The sequence below is a fragment of the Delphinus delphis genome, chromosome 1 (assembly GCF_949987515.2).
Source record: "Delphinus delphis chromosome 1, mDelDel1.2, whole genome shotgun sequence".
NCBI classification, from domain to species: Eukaryota; Metazoa; Chordata; class Mammalia; order Artiodactyla; family Delphinidae; genus Delphinus; species Delphinus delphis.
Genome location: NC_082683.1, coordinates 124768667 through 124794642, shown reverse-complemented (window position 1 = coordinate 124794642; position 25976 = coordinate 124768667). Strand labels below are relative to the sequence as shown.

At 41.3% G+C, this 25976-nt stretch overlaps 1 protein-coding gene across 1 annotated transcript in view; it reads left to right on the top strand.

The window, feature by feature from the left end:
- The first annotated feature begins 1990 nt into the window (after window positions 1–1990).
- The window catches only part of DPT (dermatopontin), a 40496-nt gene continuing 16510 nt past the window's right edge, over window positions 1991–25976 (top strand). The window contains exons 1-2 of the mRNA XM_060033625.1: window positions 1991–3529; window positions 25430–25555. Coding sequence (XP_059889608.1) covers window positions 3225–3529; window positions 25430–25555 — 431 coding nt within the window. The 5' untranslated portion in view covers window positions 1991–3224. The remainder of the gene's footprint in view (window positions 3530–25429; window positions 25556–25976) is intronic.

The window sequence follows — 25976 nt, the reverse complement described above, 5'->3', positions numbered from 1 at the left end:
CACCTGTGAAAAACAAATCCCAATAATGCCTCACTAATATATACAAGGCTGTGAGAAAGATAACATGATAACCTAGTTGAAAATACATGGCAAATTGCATATGCGTTAAACGTACATTCTTAATGTCTGCTCAGGACAGCCAGTCTCTGGGAAACTTCTAGCAATGGGCTGCAAGTCCTCAGTTTCTAGAATCCCCTGCAACACTGCATGAGTTAGGATGCTATCAACTCTAAGTAACAAGAATCTATACCCAAACTAGACTAAACTCTAAAGATGTTTACTTGTGCACATTACAGGGTGCCTAGCCATGGAAGCTGTAAACTGTAAGATAAAAGAGGTCTGCAGAGAATGGGGAACAGGAAGGGCCTGGAAAGTGTTGGGAAATGAACGTGTGATCAAGATGAGTGCTTACAATGATTTGCATTGTCTCTTGGAGCTCTTTAAATCTTAAGACGTATCCAGAATGCAGGATATAACTCATGAGCAAAAGGATGATCCGTTTTAAAACCTCTACAGTAGTGGTTCTCAACCTTGGCTGTACATGCAAATCATAGAGGAAGGTTTTAAAGGATACTCTCGTCTGGGCCTGGTTCAAAAGCTTCTGATCTGACGGATCTGGGGTGAGACTCAGACACTGGTGTCTTTCAAAAGTTCCCCAGGTAATTCTTAAGTACTGACAGGGTTGAGAATAATTGCTCCAGCATATCATAAACCGAAGTGGTTGCCCTAAGCTTGGAGGTCTCCAGTTGCCAGCACTGGGGAGTTACTTAGGGATAGGAGTGATAGGACAGTGGTCCCTAATCTTTTTGGCACCAGGAACCGGTTTCAAGGAAGACAGTTTTTCCGCGGACCGGCGGGGGAGGGGAGCGGGGGAGCTGGGAATGGTTTCGGGATGATTCAAGTGCTTTCTATTTATTGTGCACTTTATTTCTATTATTATTACCTTGTAATATATAATGAAATAATTATACAACTCACCATAATGCTGACAGGAGGTGGAGCTCAGGTGGTAATGAGAGCAATGAGAAGAAGCTGTAAACACAGATGAATCTTCGCTCACTCACCCGCCATTCACCTCCTGCTGTGTGGCCAGGTTCCTAACAGGCTGCAGACCGGTACAGTCCGCAGCCCAGGGGTTGGGGACCCCTGTTATTGGAGAAGGTGGTACTAAAACAAACTGGGACTCATGCTTAGTCAGCCCAGAGCCTCTTCCCCTCCCTTTGATAACTACATCCTCAGAGCAAATTACACGCTCGACACACACACAAATACACACACGTTTGCTTTCCTCCCATGTGTAACTTTCTCCTTCAAGGTTACCTTAATTTAGCCTGAATGCCATCTGGTAAATGTGCTATAAATTGACAAGGGGTGGACTTCATAGTGTGATTTTTTTCCCCCTGGATCCACATTCCTTTAGGAAAGTGGTTCTTAAACTTTGGTGTGAATAAGAATCACGTGGAAGAATTTTTTAATGTAGATACCTGGGCATCACCTGTGAGGTTATGATTTAGTAGGTCTGGAGCCCAGGAATCTGCATTTTAACAATCTTCACAGGAGCTTGAGAAATCATTGGTCTACAACCACAATTTTAAGAAACTTCCTGAGGGACAGCCCTGATGAAAAATGGGAAATACTACCCACTTAGGGGATGCCCAAAGGGCTCAAGAAATTTGAACAGCTAAATCATCAAAGAAAACAGACAGATGACCAATAAACACATGAAAAGATGCTCAAAATCATTAGTCATTATAGAAATGCAAATCAAAACCTCACTGAAATACTACTGGAAACTAGTAACTTGTTAAAATGGTTAAAATAAAAGAAACTGCAATTTTTCTGGGAGGGATGCACTATAGTTCAGCACTTGAGAAATCGGGTAGTTTCTTACAAAGTTAAATATACACTTAATCCAGTACTCTCACTCCTAGGTATTTGCCCAAATGAAATAAAAATTTCTTCTCACAAAAACCTATTCATGGACGTTTATAGTAGTTTTATTCATAACTACTAAACACTGGGAAAGAAAAACAAATGTCTTTCAACTGGTAAATGTATAAGCAGTCTGTAGCACAGCCATAACATAGAACACCACTCAACAGTGTAAAGGAATGAACCATTGACACTAACACACAACAATACGGATGGATCCAGAAAGCATTTTTCCTAGTGAAAGGAGTCAGACAAAAGGCAACATATTGTATGATTCCATCTATTTGACATCCTGGAAAAGGCAAAACTACAGTGACGGAAAGTAGATCAGTGGTTACCAGGGGCTGGGTATTGGGAAGGATTTGACTACCAAAGGGCATAAGGGGACTAGAGGGTTGAGGGAACTGTTGTGTGTCTTGATTATGGTACTGGTTGAACGACTGTATGCTGAATATAGAAGAGATGAATTTTATTATATGTAAGTTATACCTCATTAAAAAGAAAACTCAACACAGAGGGGAAAACCACCGAAGGATAAAAAGTGGCTTTATTCAAATTAAACTCATGACGTATTTGTCAGCCGAGCATGGTTTCTAGGTGTAGATGGGTCCAATTTCAGCAGCTCAGAAGGATGTTTAAATGTAGCAATAATGCCCAACTTATCTCTCTAGGGGCCCATAGTACTTCCATATGTGACTTAAAAATTCTCAGAGTAGCCTGCAAACTGGCATTCCATGCTTATAACTCAGGGTTAAAAGATGTTGGGCTGAGAACTTAAAGTAGGTATCTAGCCTTGCAGAAATGTGAATAACTCTGACCCTTCAACCTATTATTTTGGTGTTTTGAAATCACTTTCTGCATATTTGTGTGGTCCTGGAAGGCTGGTTTGGAGAACAAATACAGGGGTTTGCTAGTGGTGGGGTGGGGGGGTTAGGGAAGAGAGAAGTGAAGTGCTAAGAGATGAGGGACAAATTTGCTCCTTTTTTCAAGTGAATGTTTCTGAGGTGTGTGAAGCCATTTGCTTTTATAATCTATCTGCTAAGTTGTTCCTCCTCTAGGGAGTTTCTTCCATTTGCATGTTCCTTACGTTTTCTTAGAATTCCACCTTAAAACAAACTGAATGTACTTATGGCCAATATCTCGGCGCTGAAAAGTTTTGCTTAAACGATGACACACTGCAGTTGGAGCCTGCTTGCTCGCCCACATCTGGAAGCCACATGTCAGCAGCAGCTGTATAAAACCAGCAGCCCAGCAGACATAGGGTGACATTTTTTGCCAGAAACCCAGACAGCATGGACCTCACTCTTCTGTGGGTGCTTCTGCCACTGGTCACCGTGACCTGGGGGCAGTATGAAGACTACGGGTACCCATATCAGCAGTACCAAGACTATAGTGATGATGGGTGGGTGAATCTGCACCGGCAGGGCTTCAGCTACCAGTGTCCCCATGGGCAGGTGGTGGTGGCTGTGAGGAGCATCTTCAACAAGAAGGAAGGTTCTGACAGACAGTGGAACTACGCCTGCATGCCCACACCTCAGAGCCTGGGGGAGCCTACAGAATGCTGGTGGGAAGAGATCAACAGGGCTGGAATGGAATGGTAAGAGCCAGCGGGCTGCACACGGCCGGTATTATCGCAGCATATCGCTCTCACTGGGGGATGCTTGGTGCTCAGGGAACAGCACTTACTAGAGACTGGGCAAGTTCCACCAGGAACCTTTCCATTGCATGTTCTGGGTGGGGCAGGGTCACTGCTGAGCAGACCGCATTACAGGGCAAAACCCCAGAATGGGGGGGTGTCCATGGCAGATGGACTCTTCTGTGGTTCTGTTCCTTCCAGAAGCAGCCCTACTCTCAGTTTGGTCCAGGACTAGTAGGGGTCTGCGAAACGTTTACCAGTTCGCCAAAAGTTAAGTACAGAAATTCAAAGTATTTACGGAACTTTATAGCAATTTAACATTATTGTGACATCCAAGTGACATTTTAGTTTGGTAGTAATTTATTTTGACTGTTTTACAAAAGTATTGGTACCCAATAGTTTGGGGAAAATAAACAATGGGACGTTCACCACAGACAGTTTGAGAAATATTGATCCAGAGCAAACGAATGGGGAGAAGGGTCAAAGAAGCTTAGGCAAAGAGAAGTGAAATTAAATAGCTCTCTCCTGCCCCGATTAAATGTGCTCTCTCAGTTTTGAGTACCAAGGTCCTTCTCTCTGTCTGAATTTAAAATGGGTTTCATTGCTGGGAAATAGTTTACTAAAGTCTTTTGGGGAGAAGGACTGTTCTCTTCTGACTGGACTCTACCATGGTTAATGACATGGAAATGGTCTGAGCCTGTGTCTCCACTGTGGGGTGTGACTGTCTCACCCTAGTACTTGGTCAGAACCCATCCTAGGAGCTATGGTCTGTGAGGCCAGTTAATCACAGCAGTCAGGATGAAAGCAGGACCACTGGGTGGGTTGGAGGAATGGGTGGAAGCAGACCCTGTGGAAGGCTGGCCTGGGGAAGAGGAAGCCCAACTGGCAGGCTGCTGTTATGGTAACTGTAGAGAGAAGATTCTTTGAGGACTCCCAGCATGCATGGGGTGTAATGGGGGTTAGGGATGGTCAAGCACAAAACAAATCCAGCAGCACACAGAACAATGATGGGAGATCAAGAGGAAAAGACTGATGGGTGGAGGGGACCTCTCAGTAATAAAAACAGTGGCCATTGATTGAGTGCTTACCCTGAGCAAGCACCACGCTGGGGGATTTCTATGCATTATCTCATTTAATGCTCAAAACAAATCTCTAAGTCATTTTATAGGTAGATAGAACGCAGTCTAGAGATCAGGGGTTTCCTCAGCTGGGAAGTGGTAGAGCAAGGATTTGGATTCAGTGAGTCTCAGCTCCAAAGTGTATGTGCTTAGCCCTGGTGATGGGTGAGACAGACTTGAGAGTCTGCTCCCTCTGCCCATTGTGGGCTCAGTCAGCACAGCCAGGGCCACAGGACTGGACTCAGGGCAGTTCTTCATCCTGAGGACGGAGGGCTCTGCAAATCACAGCAGAAGCCAGCCCTGGAGGGATTGGACCAGCTTGTTTACTACCATGACTGAGGAGGGGCTCAGCCAGCCTGTGGAAGGGATGGGAAGAGGGTCACACAGGCAGCTTCAGGTCAGGGGCCCCATTATTGGGCCTTTCTCATCCCCCTCACTGCCTCTAGTGAGCAGATTTAATTATCCAAACCCCCTGCTGACAGATGGTTGACTCCGAATCCAGCCTCTCACCTCAATGACTGACAGTCTCCAGTGGTTCCCTGTAGCCAGGCCAGTTGCCTGGCACAGAGCATGGGGATGCCCAAATTACAACTGTCTGTCTAGTCCTCCAACTTAGGGGGCTATTATGTGGGTGGGGCCCCTTTCTAATGTTTCCCTTGTAGAGCCACAGCAAAACACACTCAGATGATTTCTTAAGCCCCAAAGGAAGAGCCCTGGGCTCTGAATCAGGAGGCCTGGATTTAGATCCTGGTTCTAAAGACAACTTGCTGGGTGACCTTGAACCACGGGTTCAGCTCTCTAGGCTCCCACCACATTTGGAAAGTGAGCAGTCAGACTGCATGATCTCGCAAGGTTCCGTGGCTCCAGTTCTCTTTCCTCTGCTTGGCTCTGAAAAGACAGTTGGATTTTTCTTTCATTCTGTTGATTCTTGTGTTTACCCCTGCTAGGGAGAGAAGACAAATTATGTTTAGTTTCAAACTTGCCAGAGTGTGACTGGTTTGTCATTAACTCCCAAACTGTTTGAAGAAAACTATGAGAGGGAGTAGAAATTATATGATTTTGTTTGACCAATGCAAGTCGAATGAGAAACTGACAGGCACGATCTCTCTTCCACCTTCTCTTCTTCCACATTTTTGAGTATGCAGAGTCAAGTGATATTTTTTTTTCTTTCTCCCTTTCCACCCTCTGTTCTCTCATCTCCTCCTCCATTAATCACAGAGTAAAAAATGTACAAACATGAAAAACAGTAGGACTCAGCTGTCCCAAGACTGATCTCAATTATTCCAGAGGCATTTTTGTTGGATGATTATTGCTTTGAGTTTAGACTCCAGTCTCAGTGAAAAATCTGGAAGGAAAGAAATTGCTCATAAACTGGGGAGCAGTTATATCTTCCCGTTGGCTGCAGGGTCTTAATCTGTTCCGGAGGAAGAGTTGACAGTTTTGTGCAATTTGGCTGCCTTGTATAACTACATTAGCTTTCAGGCTTATTTTAAGAGCGGACGAGGAATCTTGAACACAGATGTGACAACAGTACATAGGGTCTGCTAAAGACACTTGCTAACTGGAGCACAGTCTTTAAAAAGTGCTTCCGTCATGGCTGAGTGACTTGTAACACTGCTGTTTTGCTAGGGTTTCTCTGTTGAAAATCACTTCTTCAGTTGGCAGATTCTGAAGTGTGCATGCTGGTCCCTCACTAACAACTGCTTGGAGGCTTTACCTGGGTTCCATCAGTGGCATTTTGCCATCTCAGAGCATGCCTCAGTTGTTCTTGGGGAGTATTCTCAAACCTGGGTTGACCCAGGCTGCAGGACATGTGGGTCCTGTGTGGAACAGGATGAAACTGGAATTTTGTAGTGAGGCTGAGCTGGAGTGTGGTGGAAGGGGCTCTGGTCTTAGAATCAGGAAACTTTGACTTGCAGCTCCTGTTTCTATCATCTCTGAGCTCTGTGGTCTTGGGCATTCAGTTTCTCATTCTGGAAAAAAAGAAAAGAGTGTGACACCCACCTCACAAGCTGTTAGAGGGTGTTACCATGATGCTTACAGGAGAAAGTGTAGGAGAACTCTAAAACAAATCTAAATCTAAAACAAATTCTTGGCACATCATGGACAGTCAATAGAGATTTTGTGTATCCGAAATTTGATGAGGCTAATTTGAGGCAAACCAGCTTTACATGGAGTCTGAATTCAGAAGAAGAGCATTCAGTATATTGACATCCACTTTTTCCCCAGGGCTTCAAAGAATTCCCAAGAAGATATTTCAAAATGGTAGCTTGTTTTAGAGCTAATTATTTGAATTTATGAATTTACCAAAGATAAGTCACATGATAGAGAAGAGGAAACCATGTTACTTCCACAACATTCCAAAATCATGAGCTACTCCAAATTTTGGCAGTTTTATCCTTGGCTAAGGTACAAGCCCACATAAGAGCATATAATTCAGCCTGTTAGGCTGAAGTAGCTATAGATGAAGGTACTGCCTCAACAATATCAAAAGAAGTTGCAATAGCATACTCAGCACAACATTTGCCATTGTCACCTTTTAAATAAGAACTACTAGTGAACCATGAATAGTCAACATTACCCAAAGAATTTCCTACAGATCATTTACAAGGAGTCAGTAGGTGATCCATCAGTGTTAAGAAGTCAAGAGGAACTTCATCAGTGACAGAGGGGAGAAGAGTAGCAGAATTAAGATTATTACAACATAGAAGAGTGATGTGAGGAACAGCTAACAAAAGGACTTCTTATGAAGTGAGGCAGCTGAGAAATGTTGAGTGTGATGAGAATTTTCAGGAGAGCTTCTACTGAAATGGTGAAATGGTCCTGGACAAACCTCAACTCTAAGTCCTTAGGTTTTCTCACCAGTAAAATGAGAGCATTACAGGGACTAGTTAAGGGACAGTGAGGCCTTGAGCCTTGTAATCTTCTAAGATGGTTTTTATGTCTTGAAGGACTTCTTTACTTACAGGATGTTGATTAATTCTGGGAAGAGGTTTTAAGAGATCTATCTGAATCTTGATGGGAGGTGGGCTGTGACTTTTTCCAATATCAGCTGTAGATTTTGCCCATAAGGAGGGTGGTAGTTGATTCAATAGGGGTAGATGATCAGTGTTTCCAGAATAAACTCTGGTACCATCAAAAACAAAGCAAATAAAAGATGTCAAAGAGTCATTTAATTCACCTGGTTGGCTGCTTGGATAACTACTGTCAATTCTAGAATTGCTTTCTCCTTTGGGGAGAAAGAAAATTCTATATACTTCTCTAAGAAGTCTTGACCTAATAAATGGATGGGCAGAGAAACTAAGGAGAAAGGGGTATGTGTCTTTCAAAGGGCCTAAACAAAAGGGAATATGTCCAAGGACAGAAACCTCTTGAGGTTTATTAGAGATCCCTACTATTTGAATTGTTTTAGCGCTACAAGGCAAGGGGTGATTGACAGTAGAGGGGTTGAGTACCAGGAGTGTGACTCCAGTGTCAGTGAGGTCTGGAAGAGATTTATCTCCAATCTGGAGAAACGTTCTTCAAGTCAATTAAGAGGGAGGATTGGGAAGAGCTCCTATAGTTCCCAGGAGCTTAGTCACTGAGAACCGGGAGGATGTTGGAAAAGGCTGATTAGAGGGCTGAAGGCACCTAAAGCACTTAAATTTGTAGCAAATTCTTTTCCAATGTCCTGACTTTTTGCAATAATAGCAGAAACTCGGGGTGGGTGGGGGATCATTTAAGGGCCTTCACTTGCTGGAGTTGAAGGTTAAGAATTTTGTCAGTCTTCCTTTTAGGTGACTCAGTTAAAGTATGAGAGAGCTGGTTTATCAGATTAACTAAATCTGGAGTGGACAAATTTTCCTGTTCCGTCCTGGTCCTTTTTACCAGAAGGAAGATGTTCTGGGTCAGCCTATGACTAAACATAGAGTTACAAGCTACATGGGTGGAATCAACATCTGAAGAAAGACCAGAATTTGCTTTAAAAATAATATGAAATCTATTGTAATAGTCATAAACAGGTTCATCAGATTTTTGTGTGCAAGTCTGAATTTTGTTCCATTCAACAGTCTTTGGAAAAGCCCTAGGAATTCCTCAACAAAGTCACTTATTGATTGCCTGAGTCTGATCATAAAATAAGTTAGTGGGCTGGTCTTTCCTCTACTAACAGTTTTCATTCAATGCTGGGCATGGTCTTCACCTACAAGCTTATGAACAAGCTGATGTTAAGTCTTAGAAACCAGGTTGATAAATCTGAATGACTATATTAATTCAGCAAATCTGTGAGGATCTCCAGTTACTTTGGGAGAATCTCTGACCTTGACTCACAGTTCAGTGTTAGTCTAGGAAATATAAGAAATTAAGGGTTTGTCCTCTGGATCCCCCAAAGGCTTAATTTTAAAGGGATAGGTTCTGATAAGTTCAGAGGAAAAGGGAGTGGGGAGAGTTTCAGAGAAAAGGGGAAGTCTGGCAAGAGAATTAGTATTGGGGAACTGGGGATGTAAGGGATGTGTAGGCAGGCAAAAAGAAGGGAAGGGGGAAGCTGGCACTGGAGGTGGGACCTGAGCAGGAGGAGGAGTGAGACAAGATGGTGCTGGAGATGGAGCCTGAGACAGAGAAGCCAAGGAAGAAGAGCCTGAGGCTTTGGGAGCCATGTTACCTTTCTTTAATTGTTTACCTTAGTTCATCTTAAAATCTTATTTTGCAAAGATCCAATTTTAGGCTGCTGATAATGTTTGGAAGCCTAAAAATACCAATCGAAATAGGCATTCCATTTAGTTTTGGAAATTTTAGAGCTATGGTTGTCCAATTTGGTTTTAAGAAAAGTACGTTTAGGGATTTCAAAAGTTCCTCATAATGGTCATTGCCATTCTAAATTGCTTTCGGTTAGGTCAGTCCAGTTTGGTTAGACATGCACATGAAGAGGGACCTTGGTTTTCAAACATAAAATGGGCCAGGATCCCTGTAGGGAAGGGGTACCCTCAAAATATTTAGATAACTGGGATCCTATTTCTCAGAGCTTTTTCTCTAGAGTAAAATAATTCTTTTCAAACAACTTAAGCAGCTCAAATAGCTCAAACAGCCTGCAGGCGTAATACCAGCCAGTTCTAAGGGAACAGTCTAGTCCTGGAAGAGCCAGGCAGGAAGCTGCTCAGCACAGTTCCAATAGAACAGCCCCTATTCCTGAAGGAATGGGCTGGTGGCTAGCCAGTTCAAGCTGGATAAGTCTGATTTCAAAAATCAGGCCGAAGTGCCAAATGAGTAGTCGCATACAGAACAAGGTCTTAACCAAAAAAGATGAAACCTTAAAACAGATCCCAAATAAAACCTGGAGAGCTTCAAAACGCAAAGAGGATGAAGCTCAGATCCAGGAGAAAGACTTGTCCTCAAACCCCAGGGTCAGTTAGAAAAGCAGTGAGCAACAATGAGCTCAATGTAGTACCACACCTGTTTGCTTACAAGCCTCAGAGTAATCGGGGGTCTTCACTGGACCCACATATGGAACAACAAAATGTTGACCTAAAACAAACAGACAGCCAGTTATAACTCCAGAAAAAAATGGGTTTATTTGGAGGAGCAAAGAATTGCAATTTAGGGTCTACAACTATAGTGAGGCATGCACAAGTCCCCCACAAAATGGAAAGGAGAAAACTCTTTTATAGAGGGGAAAAGGAAGTTGGGGGGGGCCTATATTAAACAAAGTTCATGGCTTTTCATTGGTTGCGTTATGACAATCTCTCATTGGCTGAGCTCTTGCCAGGCAAGAAGAGGAAATCTTTCTTCTTCTGTTGGGCTCTGCTATCTTTGAAGGGTATGAGAGCACCCCTTTCTGGTCTCCTGACTCTAATTGAGGTTTCTGCTTATTAATTTTTTACAGTAGGAACTCAGCTTTCCATAATCTGATTCTAACTGAGACCAAGGTTCTGTCTAGTACGGAGCAATCCGTCCTGATTCATTATTCTGATCATTCAGTACACACAGTGCTCACCTCTTCAGAGAAGTTTTCCCAGACCACCTCCTCTAAACCAACGTCTCTCACACTCTATTCCCCAAACTGCGTTACGTTTCCCGCAGTGCTCTTGTCATTACATGATTTGTATTTATAGTTTGTCCCCTTCAGATTATAAGCTTCATGAATGTAGGGACTTTGTCTCATTCACCATTGTATAGAATATTGCCCAGCACTAGAATAATGCTGGCACATAGTGGGCCCCACTAAATATGTAGCAAAAGACCAAATAAGACTAGTTAGTGCATCGAGCACCTCACAGTGCCCTAAACAAAGAAGCCTGAGATCTTCCTGCAAGGGAAACCATTTTGCTTACATTTTTTAATTTAATTTTTTATTTTATATTGGAGTATAGTTGATTTACAATATTGTGTTAGTCTCAGGTGTACAGCAAAGTGACTCAATTATACATATATCTATTCTTTTTCAAATTCTTTTCCTATATAGGTTATTACAGAATGCTGAGTAGAGTTCCTTGTGCTGTATAGTAAGTCCTTGTTGATTATTTTCTATATAGTAGTGTGTATATGTTAATCCCAAACTCCTAATTTATCCCTCCCCCCCAGTACATATATACAGGGGAACACTACTGAGTCATAAAAAAGAATGAAATAATGCCATTTGCAGCAACATGGATGGACCTAGAGATTATCATACTAAGTGAAATAAGTCAGACAGAGAAAGACAAATATCATATGATATCACTGATATGTGGAATCTAATGATACAAATGAATTTATTTACAAACAGACAGACTCACAGACTTCAGAAACAAACTTATGCTTACATTTTTGATTCTCAATATTCCAGTGTCTATAATATGGGGCTCAATTTTATTGTACACAACTCATTTTGGCTTCTTGCATTCACCACCATGCAGGATGATCTTTTTTGACTTCCTAAAGTTCTCTAAACCATGTGCAGAGGATGGCTGACACACTTGTTAGCTCAGGATAAATTCTTTATTAGGTTTCCATTATCCCACAAATCTTAATGTCCCAATATGTTTTTGAAAATACAATAGCAAAACTTTTTATTGCAAAAGCCATACGGGCTAAATGCTACATGGTATCCTGGTTTGGATCCTGTAACAGAAAAAGTGCATTAATGGAAAACCTGGTAAAACCTAAATGAAGTCTGGAGTTTAGTGATGTACAATGTTAATTTCTTAGTATTCATAAAGGCACCAGAGTGATGAAAGATAACTTTAGGGTAATCTAGGTGAAGGGCATACATGAATCCTATGTATTATCTTTACAAATCTTCTGTATCTCAAAAATTATTTCAGAATTAAAAGATTAAAAAATAAGGAGGCAGGCTGGTAGAGTACATATTGGGAGTTTAAAAGGCAGAGTGTAACAGAATCACAAAATCTCAGCACTGGGAGGGATCTCATGTAACATCCAGAACAACCTCCCTGCATCATAGATTAGGAATTAAAGCCAAGAGTGAAGCAATTGAAAAAGCAGCGAAACAAGTACATTAAGTATAAGTGCTATTATCTTAATCCTAATTGATATGGTGCTTTATAGTTTATAAAGTATTCCTCAGTCATACATTCATTTGCTTTTTCATTCACTACCAAATGTTTATGATCACAAACTTTGCCAGACTCCAAGATTATGAAGATAAATAACATACAGTCTATGCCCTTGTGCTACTCATGATCTAATCGTATTTGATCTTCACAATAATACTGCAAGGCAGCATTACTATTTCCCCCATTTTATACATGAAGGAACGCGGTTCAGAAGCATTAGGAGACTCGCCTGCTCATAGCTAGTGCAGAGGTGGAACCCAAGCCACAGTGCTGATGCCACAGTGCTGCCGGTGAATATTAAATGTTGGTGGTATTTTTGGTCTTGAATAAAGTTGTAGTCAGTTCTGGGCTAAAGAAGATATCACACCTATGTAAGATTGACCTCTGAGGGAAACAAGGTTGAGTGTGGGAGAATAGAGTTATAGCAGATCTAGGATTCTTGCCAACTTTCCATCTTGGTCACTGTCCTGAGATCTAGGAATCAATTGTCTGAGGGAACTTGGGCTTTGCAAAATGGCTCTTGGCTGTGCTCATAGGATGGTAAACGTTCACTTCTCCCAGTAGGGGATTTGCTTCTGTCTGCATACTTGTCAGATATAATATTCCTAATGAATAAGAGATTTCCACAGAATTAGGATACCTTTCTCTCTCCTCTCTCTCTGTGTGTATGTGTGTGTTTCTTCGAGGTATCTTGAAGTAATTGAAAGAATATGGACTTTGGAGACAAACAGAATAGTTCTCAAAATGCAGCCCCACTACTAACTTTAGGCAAGTCATGTCAACTTTCTAAGCCTCAGCTTCTACTTCTACAAAGACAATGCCCCAGAATTGTTGTGAGAATTAAATGAGATAATATATATGTATTATTGGCTGTGTGTCCTTTGGGGAATTACTTAACCTCTCTAAACCTGAGCTTCCTTATCCATCAAATGGTGGTGGTGGTGGGGAACTGATTATCCAAGCCCATTTCACGGGATTGTTTTGATGATTAAAATAAATAATGCAGGTATCGTGCTTAACACAATGGCTGGCACATGGTAAGTCCTATATAAGAGTTATTTATCCTTACTATAATGACTACTCTCTGGAAACTGAAACTCAGAGATAAATGTCACACAGTTGGTAAATTATAAAGCTGGAGTTGAAATATACAAATTGCTAGGTTACAAAGACCACTGATAGGTAACATTTCGTTTTGGGAACATATAATTCAGTATACATATTAAGTGTACAATATGAATGTCAAATATTTTTCACATTTCAGATAACACAGCGGTAGTATTAGATCGCTTGGTTAACAAATATTGTAAATAATTGACTTCAGGAGCTCCTGTGGTTAATTAAGCCTGAAATCCCTGCGTGACCTGGAATTGTGCTCAGGCCAAAAGTGATCTCAGGACATAAATACATCTCATAATATAACCTGGATCTTCTCAGAGGCCTTTGGGTTAGCCTCTACTGCTTGTATTTTTCTAAAACAGGGCAGGAGTTTGTGTTTTGGGAAGAATTTCTATGTCTCCCTTGTCCTGTCCTATGGCTTTCTATCCAGAGAAGCTGTTCAGCAGTTCATTTCTGATTCACCATCTTGAAACCTGCTATATACTAGCAGAATTAAAACCCGACATGGAGAAGATAGCAGAACTCTTACCCAGATGTGGGCAGGAAGAGAGCAGACAGCATATAACTCAGCATTATTTAAAGAGACTGTTCATATCCCCATCATTGTGGCAGGGGGACCAGTAATCAGTGGTACAGTGTTTACCTTCAAAACCCCTGCACTATCCCGCGATGAGATGGTTCAGAGATAGTACATGTTAGGTGAAATGTGTGATTGTGACATCAATGTATCATGAGGAAGAAAAATCAGCAAGAGTTACAATTGTCAAGAAAGGAAGATTTCTTGGAGCAGGTGAGCTTCAAATTATGTTTTATCATCTACTTTCTGAGGCTAATCTTACTGCCCCACTGGAAGGGTTCAACCTTGATAATTCCTAATGTAGGCTCCAACAGAAAGTGTTTTGTGGAGACTAGAATGTAGCTTCTCTTTCCATTTAATTGCAAATATTTATGATAATAGTAATAATAACAACTACTACCTTTCCTGCCTTCCTGCCTTTTTTTTTTAAACATCTTTATTGGAGTATAATTGCTTTACACTGTTGTGTTAGTTTCTGCTGTATAACAAAGTGAACCAGCTATATGTATACATATACCCAATATCCCCTCCCTCTTGTATCTCCCTCCCACCATTCCTATCCCACCCCTCTAGGTAGTCACAAAGCACTGAGCTGATCTCCTTGTGCTATGATAGCTTCCCACTGGCTATCTATTTTACATTTTGTAGTGTATATACGTCCATGCCACTCTCTCACTTTGTCCCAGCTTACCATCCCCCTCCCCGTGTCCTCAAGTCCATTTTCTACATCGAATCTTTATTCCTGTCCTGCCCCTAGGTTCATCAGAACCAATTTTTTAAAGATTCCATATATATGTGTTAGCATACAGTATTTCTTTTCTCTTTCTGACTTACTTCACTCTGTATGACAGGCTCCATCCACCTCACTACAAATAACTCAATTTCGGTTCTTTTTATGGCCGAGTAATATTTCTTTGTATATATGTGCCACATCATCTTTATCCATTCATCTGTCGATGGACACTAAGGTTGGGTCCATGTCCTGGCTATTGTAAATAGTGCTAAAATGAACATTGTGGTACATGACTCTTTTTGAATTATGGTTTTCTCAGGGTATATGCCCACTAGTGGAATTTCTGGGCCAAAGAGTAGTTCTATTTTTAGTTTTTTAAGGAAACTCCATACTGTTCTCCATAGTGGCTGTACCAACTTACATTCCCACCAACAGTGCAAGAGGGTTGCCTTTTCTCCACACCCTCTCCAGCATTTATTGTTTGTAGGTTTTTTGATCATGGCCATTCTGACCACTGTGAGGTGATACCTCATTGTAGTTTTGATTTGAATTTCTCTAATGATTAGTGATGTTGAACACTTTCATGTGTTTGTTGGCTACCTTTATATCTTCTTTGGAGAAATGTCTATTTGGGTCTTCTGGCCATTTTTGGATTGGGTTGTTTGTTTTTGTGATATTGAGCTGCATGAGCTGCTTGTAAATTTTGGAGAAAAATCCTTTGTCGGTTGCTTCCTTTGCAAATATTTTCTCCCATTCTGAGGGTTGCCTTTTTGTCTTGTTTATGGTTTCCTCTGCTGTGCACAAGCTTTTAACTTTCATGAGGTCCCATTTGTTTATTTTTGTTTTTATTTCCATTTCCCTAGGAGGTGGGTCAAAAAGGATCTTGCTGTGATGTATGTCATAGAGTGTTCTGCCTATGTTTTCCTCTAAGAGTTTTATAGTGTCTGGCCTTATATTTAGGACTTTAATCCATTTTGAGTTTATTTTTGTGTATGGTGTTAGGAAGTGTTCTAATTTCATTCTTTTACATGTAGCTGTCCAGTTTTCTCAGCATCACGTATTGAAGAGGCTGTCATTTCTCCATTGTATATTCTTGTCTCCTTTATCAAAGATAAGGTGACCATATGTGCGTGGGTTTATCTCTGGGCTTTCTATCCTGTTCCATTGATCTATATTTCTGTTTTTGTGCCAGTACCATACTGTCTTGATTACTGTAGCTTTGTAGTATAGTCTGAAGTCAGGGAACCTGATTCTTCCAGCTGCATTTTTCTTTCTCAAGATTGCTTTGGCTATCCAGGGTCTTTTGTGTCTCCATACAAATTTTAACATTTTTTGTTCTAGTTCTGTAAAAAATGCCATTGGTAATTTGATAGGGATTGCATTGAATCTGTAGATGGCTTCGGGTAGTATAGTCATTTTCACAATATTGATTCTTCCAATCCAAGGACATGGTATATCACTCCATCTGTTTGTATCATCTTTAATTTCTTTCATCAGTGTCTTATAGTTTTCTGCATACAGGTCTTTTGTCTCCTTAGGTAGGTTTATTCCTAGGTATTTTATTCTTTTTGTTGCAATAGTAAATGGGAGTGTTTCCTTAATTTCTCTTTCACATTTTTCAACATTAGTGTATAGGAATATAAGAGATTTCTGTGCATTAATTTTGTATCATGCTACTTTACCAAATTCATTGATTAGCTCTAGTAGTTTTCTGGTAGCATCTTTAGGATTATCTATGTATAGTATCATGTCATATGCAAACAGTGACAGCTTTACTTTGTCTTTTCTGATTTTGATTCCTTTTATTTCTTTTTCTTCTCTGATTGCTGTGGCTAAAACTTCCAAAATCATGTGGAATAATAGTGGGGAGAGTGGGCAACTTTGTCTTGTTCCTGATCTTAGAGAAAATGGTTTCAGTTTTTCACCATTGAGAACGATGTTGGCTGTGGGTTTGTCATATATGGCCTTTATTACATTGAGGTAGGTTCCCTCTCTGCCTCCTATCTAGAGAGTTTTTATCATAAATGGGTGTTGAATTTTGTTGAAAGCTTTTTCTGCATCTATTGAGATTATCATATGGTTTTTACCTTTCAGTTTGTTAATATGGTTTATCACATTGTTGATTTGCATATATTGAAGAATCCTTGCATTCCTGGGATAAATCCCACTTGATCATTGTGTATGATCCTGTTAATGTACTATTGGATTCTGTTTGCTAGTATTTTGTTGAGGATTATCGCATCTATGTTCATCAGTGATATTGGCCTGTAGTTTTCTTTTATTGTGACAACTTTGTCTGGTTTTGGTATCCGGGTGATGGTGGCCTCATAGAATGAGTTTGGGAGTCTTCCTCCCTCCTCTATATTTTGGAAGAGTTTGAGAAGGATAGGTGTTAGCTTTTCTCTAAATGTCTGATAGAATCACCTGTGAAGCCAGCTGGTCCCGGGCTTTTGTTTGTTGGAAGATTTTTAATCACAGTTTCAATTTCAGTGCTTGTGATTTGTCTGTTTATATTTTCTAGCTCTTCCTGGTTCAGTTTCAGAATATGCTTTTCTAAGAATTTGTCCATTTCTTCCAGGTTGTCTGTTTTATTAGCATATAGTTGCATTTACTAATCTCTCATGATCCTTTCTATTTCTGCAGTGTCAGTTGTTACTTCTTTTTCATTTCTAAATCTATTGATTTGAGTCTCCTCCCTCTTTTCATGATGTGTCTGGCTAATGGTTTATCAATTTTATTTATCTTCTCAAAGAACCAGCTTTTAGTTTTATTGATCTTTGCTATTGCTTCCTTCATTTAGTTTTCATTTATTTCTTATCTGACCTTTATGATTTCTTTACTTCTGCTAACTTTGGGGGGTTCTTTGCTCTTCCTTCTCTAATTGCTTTAGGTGAAAGGTTCATTGTTTATTTGAGATTTTTATTGTTTCTTGAGGTAGGATTGTATTGCTACAAACTTCCCGCTTAGAACTGCTTTTGCTGCATCCCATAGGTTTTGGGTTGCCGTGTTTTCATTGTCATTTGTTTCTAAGTATTTTTTTATTTCCTCTTTCCTTTATTCAGTGATTTCTTGGTTATTTAGTATTGTATTTTTTAGCTTATATCTGTTTGTATTTTTTAACATTTTTTTTTCCTGTAATTGATATCTAGTCTCATAGCATTGTGGTCAGAAAAAATGCTTGATACAATTTCAGTTTTCTTACATTTACTGAGGCTTGATTTGTGACCCAATATATGATCTATCCTGGAGAATGTTCCATGAGCACTTGAGAAGAAAGTGTATTCTGTTGTTTCTGGATGGAATATCCTATAAATATTAATTAAGTTCATCTTGTTTAATGTGTGATTTAAAGCATGTGTTTCCATATTTATTTTCATTTTGGATGATCTGTCCATTTGTGAAAGTGGGGTGTTAAAGTCCCCTACTATTATTGTGTTACTGTTGATTTCCCCTTTTACGGCTGTTAGCATTTGCCTTATGCATTGAGATGCCCCTATATTGGGTGCATAAATATTTACAATTTTTATATCTTCTTCTTGGATTGATCCCTTGATCATTATGTAGAGTCCTTCTTTGTCTCTTGTAATAGTCTTTTTTTTAAAGTCTATTTTGTCTGATATGAGAATTGCTACTCCAGCTTACTTTTGATTTCCATTTGCATGGAATATCTTTTTCCATCCCATCACTTTCAGTCTGTATGTGTCCCTAGGTCTGAAGTGGGTCTCTTGTAAACAGCATATATATAGGTCTTATTTTTGTATCCATTCAGCCAGTCTATGTCTTTTTGTTGGAGTATTTAATCCATTTACATTTAAGGTAATTATCAATATGTATGTTCCTATTACCATTTTCTTAATTGTTTTAGGTTTGTTTTTGTAGGTCTGTTCCTTCTCTTGTGTTTCCTGCCTAGAGAAGTTCCTTTAGCATTTGTTGTAAAGCTGGTTTGATGGTGCTGAATTCTCTTAGCTTTTGCTTGTCTCTAAACGTTTTATTTTCTCTGTTGAATCTGAATGATATACTTGCTGGGTAGAGTAATCTTGGTTGTAAGTATTTCCCTTTCATCACTTTAAATATGTCCTGCCAGTCCCTTCTGGCTTGCAGAGTTTCTGCTGAAAAGTCAGCTGTTAACCTTATGGGGATTCCCCTGTATGTTATTTGTTTCTTTTCCCTTGCTGCCTTTACTATTTTTTCTTTGTATTTAATTTTTGATAGTTTGATTTTATGTGTCTTGGCATGTTTCTCCTTGGATTTATCCTGTATGGGAACTCTCTGTGCTTCCTGGACTTGGGTGACTATTTCCTTTCCCATGTTAGGGAAGTTTTCAACTATGATCTCTTCAAATATTTTCTCAGACACTTTCTTTTTCTCTTCTTCTTCTGGGACCCCTATAATTTGAATGTTGGTGTGTTTAATATTGTCCCCAAGGTCTCTGAGACTGTCCTTAATTCTTTTCATTCTTTTTTCTTTATTCTGCTCTGCAGTAGTTATTTCCACTATTTTATCTTCCAGGTCCCTTATCCATTGATCTGCCTCAGTTATTCTGCTATTGATTCCTTCTAGAGATTTTTAAATTTCATTTGTTGTGTTGTTCATCATTGTTTGTTTGCTCTTTAGTTCTTCTAGGTCCTTGTTAAATGAGTCTTGTATTTTCTCCATTCTATTTCCACGATTTTGGAGCATCTTTACTATCATTACTGTGAATTCTTTTTCAGGTAGACTGCCTATTTCCTCTTCATTTATTTGGTCTGGTGGATTTTTATCTTGCTCCTTCATCTGCTGCATATTTCTCTTTCTTCTCATTTTGTTTAACCTAATGTATTTGGGGTCTCCTTTTCACAGGCTGTAGGTTCATAGTTCCTGTTGTTTTTGGTGTCTGCCCCTAGTGGGCAAGGTTGGTTCAGTAGGTTGTGTAGGCTTGTTGGTGGAGGGGACTGGTGCCTGTGTTCTTGTGGATGAGGCTGGATCTTGTCTTTCTCGTGGGCAAGACTGTGTCTTGTGGTGTGTTTTGGGGAGTCTGTGACCTTACTGTGATTTTAGGCAGCCTCTGTGCTAATGGGTGGGGTTGTGCTTCCGTCTTGCTAATTGTTTGGCATTGGGCTTCCAGCACTGGAGTTTGCTTGCTGTTGGGTGGAGCTCAGTCTTAACATTCAGATGGAGATCTCTGGGAGAGCTCCTTTCCTGCCCTTTCATAATAAACTTTGTGCTATGCTCTGGGGTAGACACTTAACATATAGCTTCTCTTTAATCTTCATGTAATACTATCAGGGTAGAAATTGTCATCTCCATTTTGTGTAAGTAGGTATAAATGTCAGCAGAAAGGACAAGATGAGGAATGGAGTCATTCTGTTGGGGCTTAAGAGAGAAATCCAGAACTTTTAAAGCTCCTTTAAGTAGGCAAACGTGCTCCCAAATTGGTTTGCTTCTGCCACTTGCCATTTCACTGCCCCACCATCCCAAGCCAGTTTCTTGTTTCTCTTTTCTCTCTTTACTACAAATCTACTTCTTCTCTCCAATATCTGTATTGTTGTGGTGTCTCTTATTAGCACAGTTGTCTGGAAAGGATTGCAGACCAAGTACAGCACCTGACATAGAGTAGGTTCTAATGACTATTTGTTGAAAAACTTAACAAACATTCTGAAACTCTGTGACCCATGTTATAAATGTCTGATAGCAACTCAAAGGATTATTCTGGGGAAAATATAATTTACAGGAGTCAAACTTTACTCTAAAAGAATGAGTCTCCCTTGGTGGAATTTAAACCCTCATCAAGCTGGGTTGGGAGAGAAACACTGGGGAGTAAGAGCTTTGCCACGTGGTCTCCCGGTCACATGGAGTGGCTACCAGCCTAGATGATGATCAAAGCTGCTCTTATTTCATATTTGCCGTGGAGCTGAAGACTGGATAGCAGTCCTGGAAACACGTCTGTATGTTTATAGAGCTGGAAGAAAGCTACCAGCACAACCAGCCCACCCATTTGATGGGACTGTAAAAGCTCTTAACCAAGATAGTGCTGCTTTCCTTTACCCTGTTCTCCACTCAACCCAATGCCACCCCCAACTTGCTAAGAGTTTGGACTTTCTTTGAGTTGGGACTGAGACCAGCAGAGACTGGAAGGAGAGACTAAAACTTCACAGAGGAGTTCACCAGCAAAACCAGATATGTGCACACCTTCCAGTCCTGGCCTCCATCATTGGGCCTGACCAACAGCCCTGGACCCAATGAAGAACACAAAAAAACAGTGAGAAAGCCTGGCCGGAGGTTGGACCAGAAGCAGAATGACAATCCTGGAGCAGCAGTTCGTGCTCCCTGAAAGTTCATGACCAGGAGCTTTGGCCTCAGAAAAATCTGAGTTTGGATCCTGGATCTTCCTGTTTCTATCTTCGCCAAGATTTTTGCAGGCATCATTTTATTTCATCCTCACAGTGACTTAGATGAGGTTCCACACAGCATGTGAAGGTCAGGGCTAGGACCAGAACTCATGCTGCTGATTCCTCAACAAGGGCTCTTTCCCCTGCATCCTATCACTTCCATGTTTTGTTATTGTGGACACAGGAGAAAGTTTTGTCTTTGCTTTTAGGGTGAAGGCCCTGAGAGAAACCACTTTCAGAAAGACCACTTTCTCAGAAAAGGTCCATGACTATTGTCAGAGGAGGAGTAACTGCCTGCTGATTTTCCTTCTAGAAAGTTTCTAGTGTCAGGTGGAGCACAGCTAACAGTGCTCCAGTTTGTGAAACTGAGCCTCCAGGCTTCAAAGAGATGATAAGAAAGAAAATATGGCTTTTCAAATGGAGAGGAGAGAGTCCTGAATGAGGGCACCCCAGGGTCCTGAGACTCTGAGGGAATGTTCTCAGGGAGTCTGTGCCTAGGGCTCAGCTGGGGTCCTGTCACTGTACACCAGGAAAGCTACAGTCTTGGGCTCAAACTCTTTTCTGTGGACCATTCAGGAGCAACAACCGAGTGCTGGGAAGTAAAGCAGATCCTCAAGAATGTCTTTTCACCATCAACCATTTTTAAAAATTGAATCTGGGGCTTCCCTGGTGGCACAGTGGTTGCGAGTCTGCCTGCCGATGCAGGGTACACGGGTTCGTGCCCTGGTCCGGGAAGATCCCACATGCCGCGGAGCGGCTGGGCCCGTGAGCCATGGCCGCTGAGCCTGCGCGTCCGGAGCCTGTGCTCCGCGACGGGAGAGGCCACAACAGTGAGAGGCCCGCGTACCGCAAAAAAAAAAAAAAAAAAAAAAAAAGCATCTTGATTAGTTGCTAATAAAACTCTTTAAAAAAAAATTGAATCTGAATCACTTTAATGATTCAAGTTTTCTCCAACTTCCCCCGCCGCTCCCATTGACAGGCTGCCCTCATTCCCTTTCTCACCTGCCTGGTTCCTGTGTTTGCAATCCTGCAGTTTGTGGCCAAATGTTTAACTGAGTCTTATTAAATAAGGTACTTTTAAAAAAGGTGATTGAAAGGGAGAGAAATGCCTAAAGCTATATTCATTTTTCACCCTCGTCCTGGAGTAGGCTTTGTTCCTGAAAGAGAAGGTGGAAGTGGGAAGATGGATTGCTCAACGTGAGTTCCTGAGAACTACTTGGAGGGAGTTTCAGGGCCCTTCCTGGATTTGAATGACAGGCTTTTAAAAGTCCATTCTGCCTCTGATAATGGAAGATGCCCTCATCATTCATTTGTTCATCATTCTTCCATCAAACATTTGCTAGACCCCACTGTCAGGCACTGTGGGGAATTCAAATTGAAGATTAAGTGATCTTTCTCCTTCAAGGACTTTACCATCTATTGGGGGCAATAAGTCATACTCAAATATCTATGCTGCAAAGTGGGTGTGTCAGTGACTAAGACAGTTGACTGCTGTGAGCTTTGTTTTAGGGAAACAGCAGCTCAAGGAACACATATGAGTCCACCAGCTTTCCACTGATGGAGACTGGGAAGCCAAGGGCAGATTTCACAGAGTATACTCACAAGTGCCGTGTGGACTAAATGAAAGTATGATGACAATAGTAAGTAATTTATTAATCATTAATAGACACTATCCCCAGAGTTGTATATACATTGCCTTATTTGGTCTTCACAATAACTTTAATAAGTACATACTGTTATTATGCCCATTTTACAGCTGAGGAAACTGAGACCATTAGAGGGTCTGAAGCCTGTCAAAGGTGACAGTCAGAAGTGGTTGGAGCACCAGTCCAGCAACATAGCCTATGCTCTTAACCACCCTGCTATACTGCTCCCACGTGAGTGTGAAAATGTACCCTTACAAAAATCCAATTCTAGAAGGAATCATTTCATTGTGTTGGCCTCATGTACTGCCAAACTCCAGTGCAGGCTCACTCTACTAAAATGTGAGTGCAATGGGACAGAAGCTGGGGGAGGTGAGCTCTCTTTGGTTGTTTAACTTTCATCATATGTTCTTAGGCCCTGGGACTGTAGTGTCCAAATAATCTTCACAGGGCAGTGTTATCTGAGGTGGTGTGTGAAAGAGTGACACACACACTTCCCATAAGGACTATGGGGTCAGCTGCCTGGCTGGCAGCCGGCGGAGAATTCATGGAACTTGGATAGCCTTCAGAACTGGTACCCCGTGAAACCATTCAGCTTATCTTGCTACATTTATTTTTGCTTATGGGAACTCACCACCCTGGGAATGCTATCCCCGTGATAGTCTGAGTGCACAGGACAAACCAAGACAATGGAACAACAGCTCCAGGGAAACCACAGCCTGGCTCAGTTCTGAAAGGGCTGTTTTAGAGGAAGGCAGAATTTTAGTGATGGTAAGGAGGAAGCTCACAGAGAGCACCAGTTTGCTGCACCGTCTCTCTTTGGACACATATGAACTTTGTTTACAACTCTTAGAGCTTTCTGTTGAAGTTGGCTTTCACTCGCATTGCTAGGATTAGGCTAGAACAAGACCATGCTGGAAGATCAGCCCCCAAGGCTACCCTTCAGACCTTGGTTGTCCATTCCAAGTGCGTGGCTTCCTGATACATACCAGGTGTTTTCCAAGGCGGTAATACTCCTGATGAGATGTGAGTACTGGTAGAGCAAAGAAGACTAGATCATCAAAGGGCACAGGTCTCAATTTACGTCATAAATTGCACTATTGATCTCCTACAGTTGAGCTTTCTAAGGTCTTTCAGAACTTCTTACACGTCCTGGGAACCTGGAATTCAAGCCAGTTTGTATGGTGACCGAGTACCAAGCCCATCTCTCAATTCTTCTTTCCACACAGAAGCACTGTGATTGAAACAGAATAGTGAGGGAGTACAAGTTTGTTGAATGAATGAATGGATAAATAAACACATGTCTGAATATATATAAGCATAAATGAATAATAAATGATGAAAAGTACAGATGCTTTCTGACCAGACATGAAATATATTTAATATCTAGTTTTGTCAGACCCAGAAGATCATTTCCAATAATTAAAAAGAATGAAATGAAATCCAGTCACTGATGGTTTTATAGTTTGTGTGTCAGCAAGGTCCCTCTCACCTATCAGCATCAGGTACTTATTCTTACTTTACCTATTATATTTTCTGGAAACTTACCTTTCCTTGAAAAGCAGGGTTGTATTCCAGCAGCTGTCAGGTTGTGACACAGAGACAACTGCCTTCTCTGCTTACTCATAAGAGGGAACATGATCAATGGCCAGGTGGGTAAGAATACAAAGAAGCAGAGGTAGCTAAAGACCTCCTTTGGAAGGTTTTATGAAAGCTCTCACTCTGCGCAAGGTGGGAGCCCACTGCGGCCAGGTAGAGAACAGCAACCTCAACAACACAGCAAAAGGAGCAAGCCTTAAGGCACCAGTGGGATATGGGGAAGGAGTGGGAGAAAGTGGAACAGGAGATGGAACAAAGGGAGAAATGATTACACTATTCTAAGCCAACGCTTAGCTAGCAAGGTGCTGTGAAGATGAAACAGGCTGATTCCTAGACCAATAGCAGCCCAGATAGAATGAAACAGTGAAAATTCATGTGACTGCAGGGAGAGTCTGTAGACTAGAAGAATTAGAACTGAGCAGCTTAGACAGGAAAGGGACCCTTAGAGGATGTTTGAGGAGTTCAGGTGGCCCGTCACCACTCTGTAAGGACTGCCTCCATATGCCAGGACCCACAGTGGGCACTGGGGATAGAATTTTGACCAAACGCTCCCTGACCACGTAGAGCTTGACGTCTAGTGGGCAATAGAAAGATTCCCGGATACGTTGTGAAAACTTGGGGTTGTGGTCCCAGCTCCCCACAGCTTGTACTGGGTCACCCTGTACAAATCGCTGTGCCCATCTGGGCTTTGCCTGCTGAGTATCCTTGTGCTCCGTCTCCAGGCTTATGCTTCTAAGAAGGTCTTGTGAAAGCTTCTCTTTGTATTCTTTTTATTTTAATGCAAGTAATGTGAATTACATTATCTTTTATTTTAAATGGCATGAACAATATAATATTGCATTTGTAAAAATTCCAGATGCCTCTATATCCATTCATTTATGCATTCTTCCATCTAACAATATATTCATAGAGGTCTAACAAGAGCAGAGTTTCCCAATTTTCCTTCGGTTGAAAGACTGTGAATCATTTGAATTTTAATGGTGAGTATACATCATTCCTACCAGTAAAACAAAGGTTTTTTATGATTTGCATAAAAATGGAATAAATTGTAAGGAATCTAGGTCATTGAAAGAGTGTCATGACTCAATAACTGAGGGAGCTGGGATCTTGGAAAGGGGGGCTCTACTTGTGCATCGTTGTGGTTGGTTTACTTGGACTTGTTCTCTTCTCTTCAGGTACCAGACGTGCTCCAACAATGGACTGGTGGCAGGATTCCAGAGCCGCTACTTCGAGTCAGTGCTGGATCGGGAGTGGCAATTTTACTGTTGTCGCTACAGCAAGAGATGCCCATATTCCTGCTGGTGAGTTTAGCAGCCAAACGCAACTCCTCACTGCTTCTGGGGCTGGAGGGGAGCTTGCGGGGTGGTGGGGGGCGGTGCTCTGGTCCAGGTTTCTGGCTTCAAATAAGCCTGGGCTGTCACAAACAAGTTTTAAATATAGCATCTAGCCTATAGAAGGGGATGGATGGATGGATGGATGAGTGGGAAAAAATGTCAGAATAATACTCACACTGGGAGAGACCTTACAGGTCATCAACCCACTGCTCCTATATCCCTCTTTTGGCAGAAAAGGAAACAAACAGAATAGAGCAAGGATGTGACTTGCCGGAAACCACCCAGCTATTTCATGGGGGTTCACTTCTAAGCTGAAGTGTACTGACTCCTGTTTTAGTGCTCTTTTCCCTCTATCACAATAACTACTCATCACATCCAAGGCTGCTGA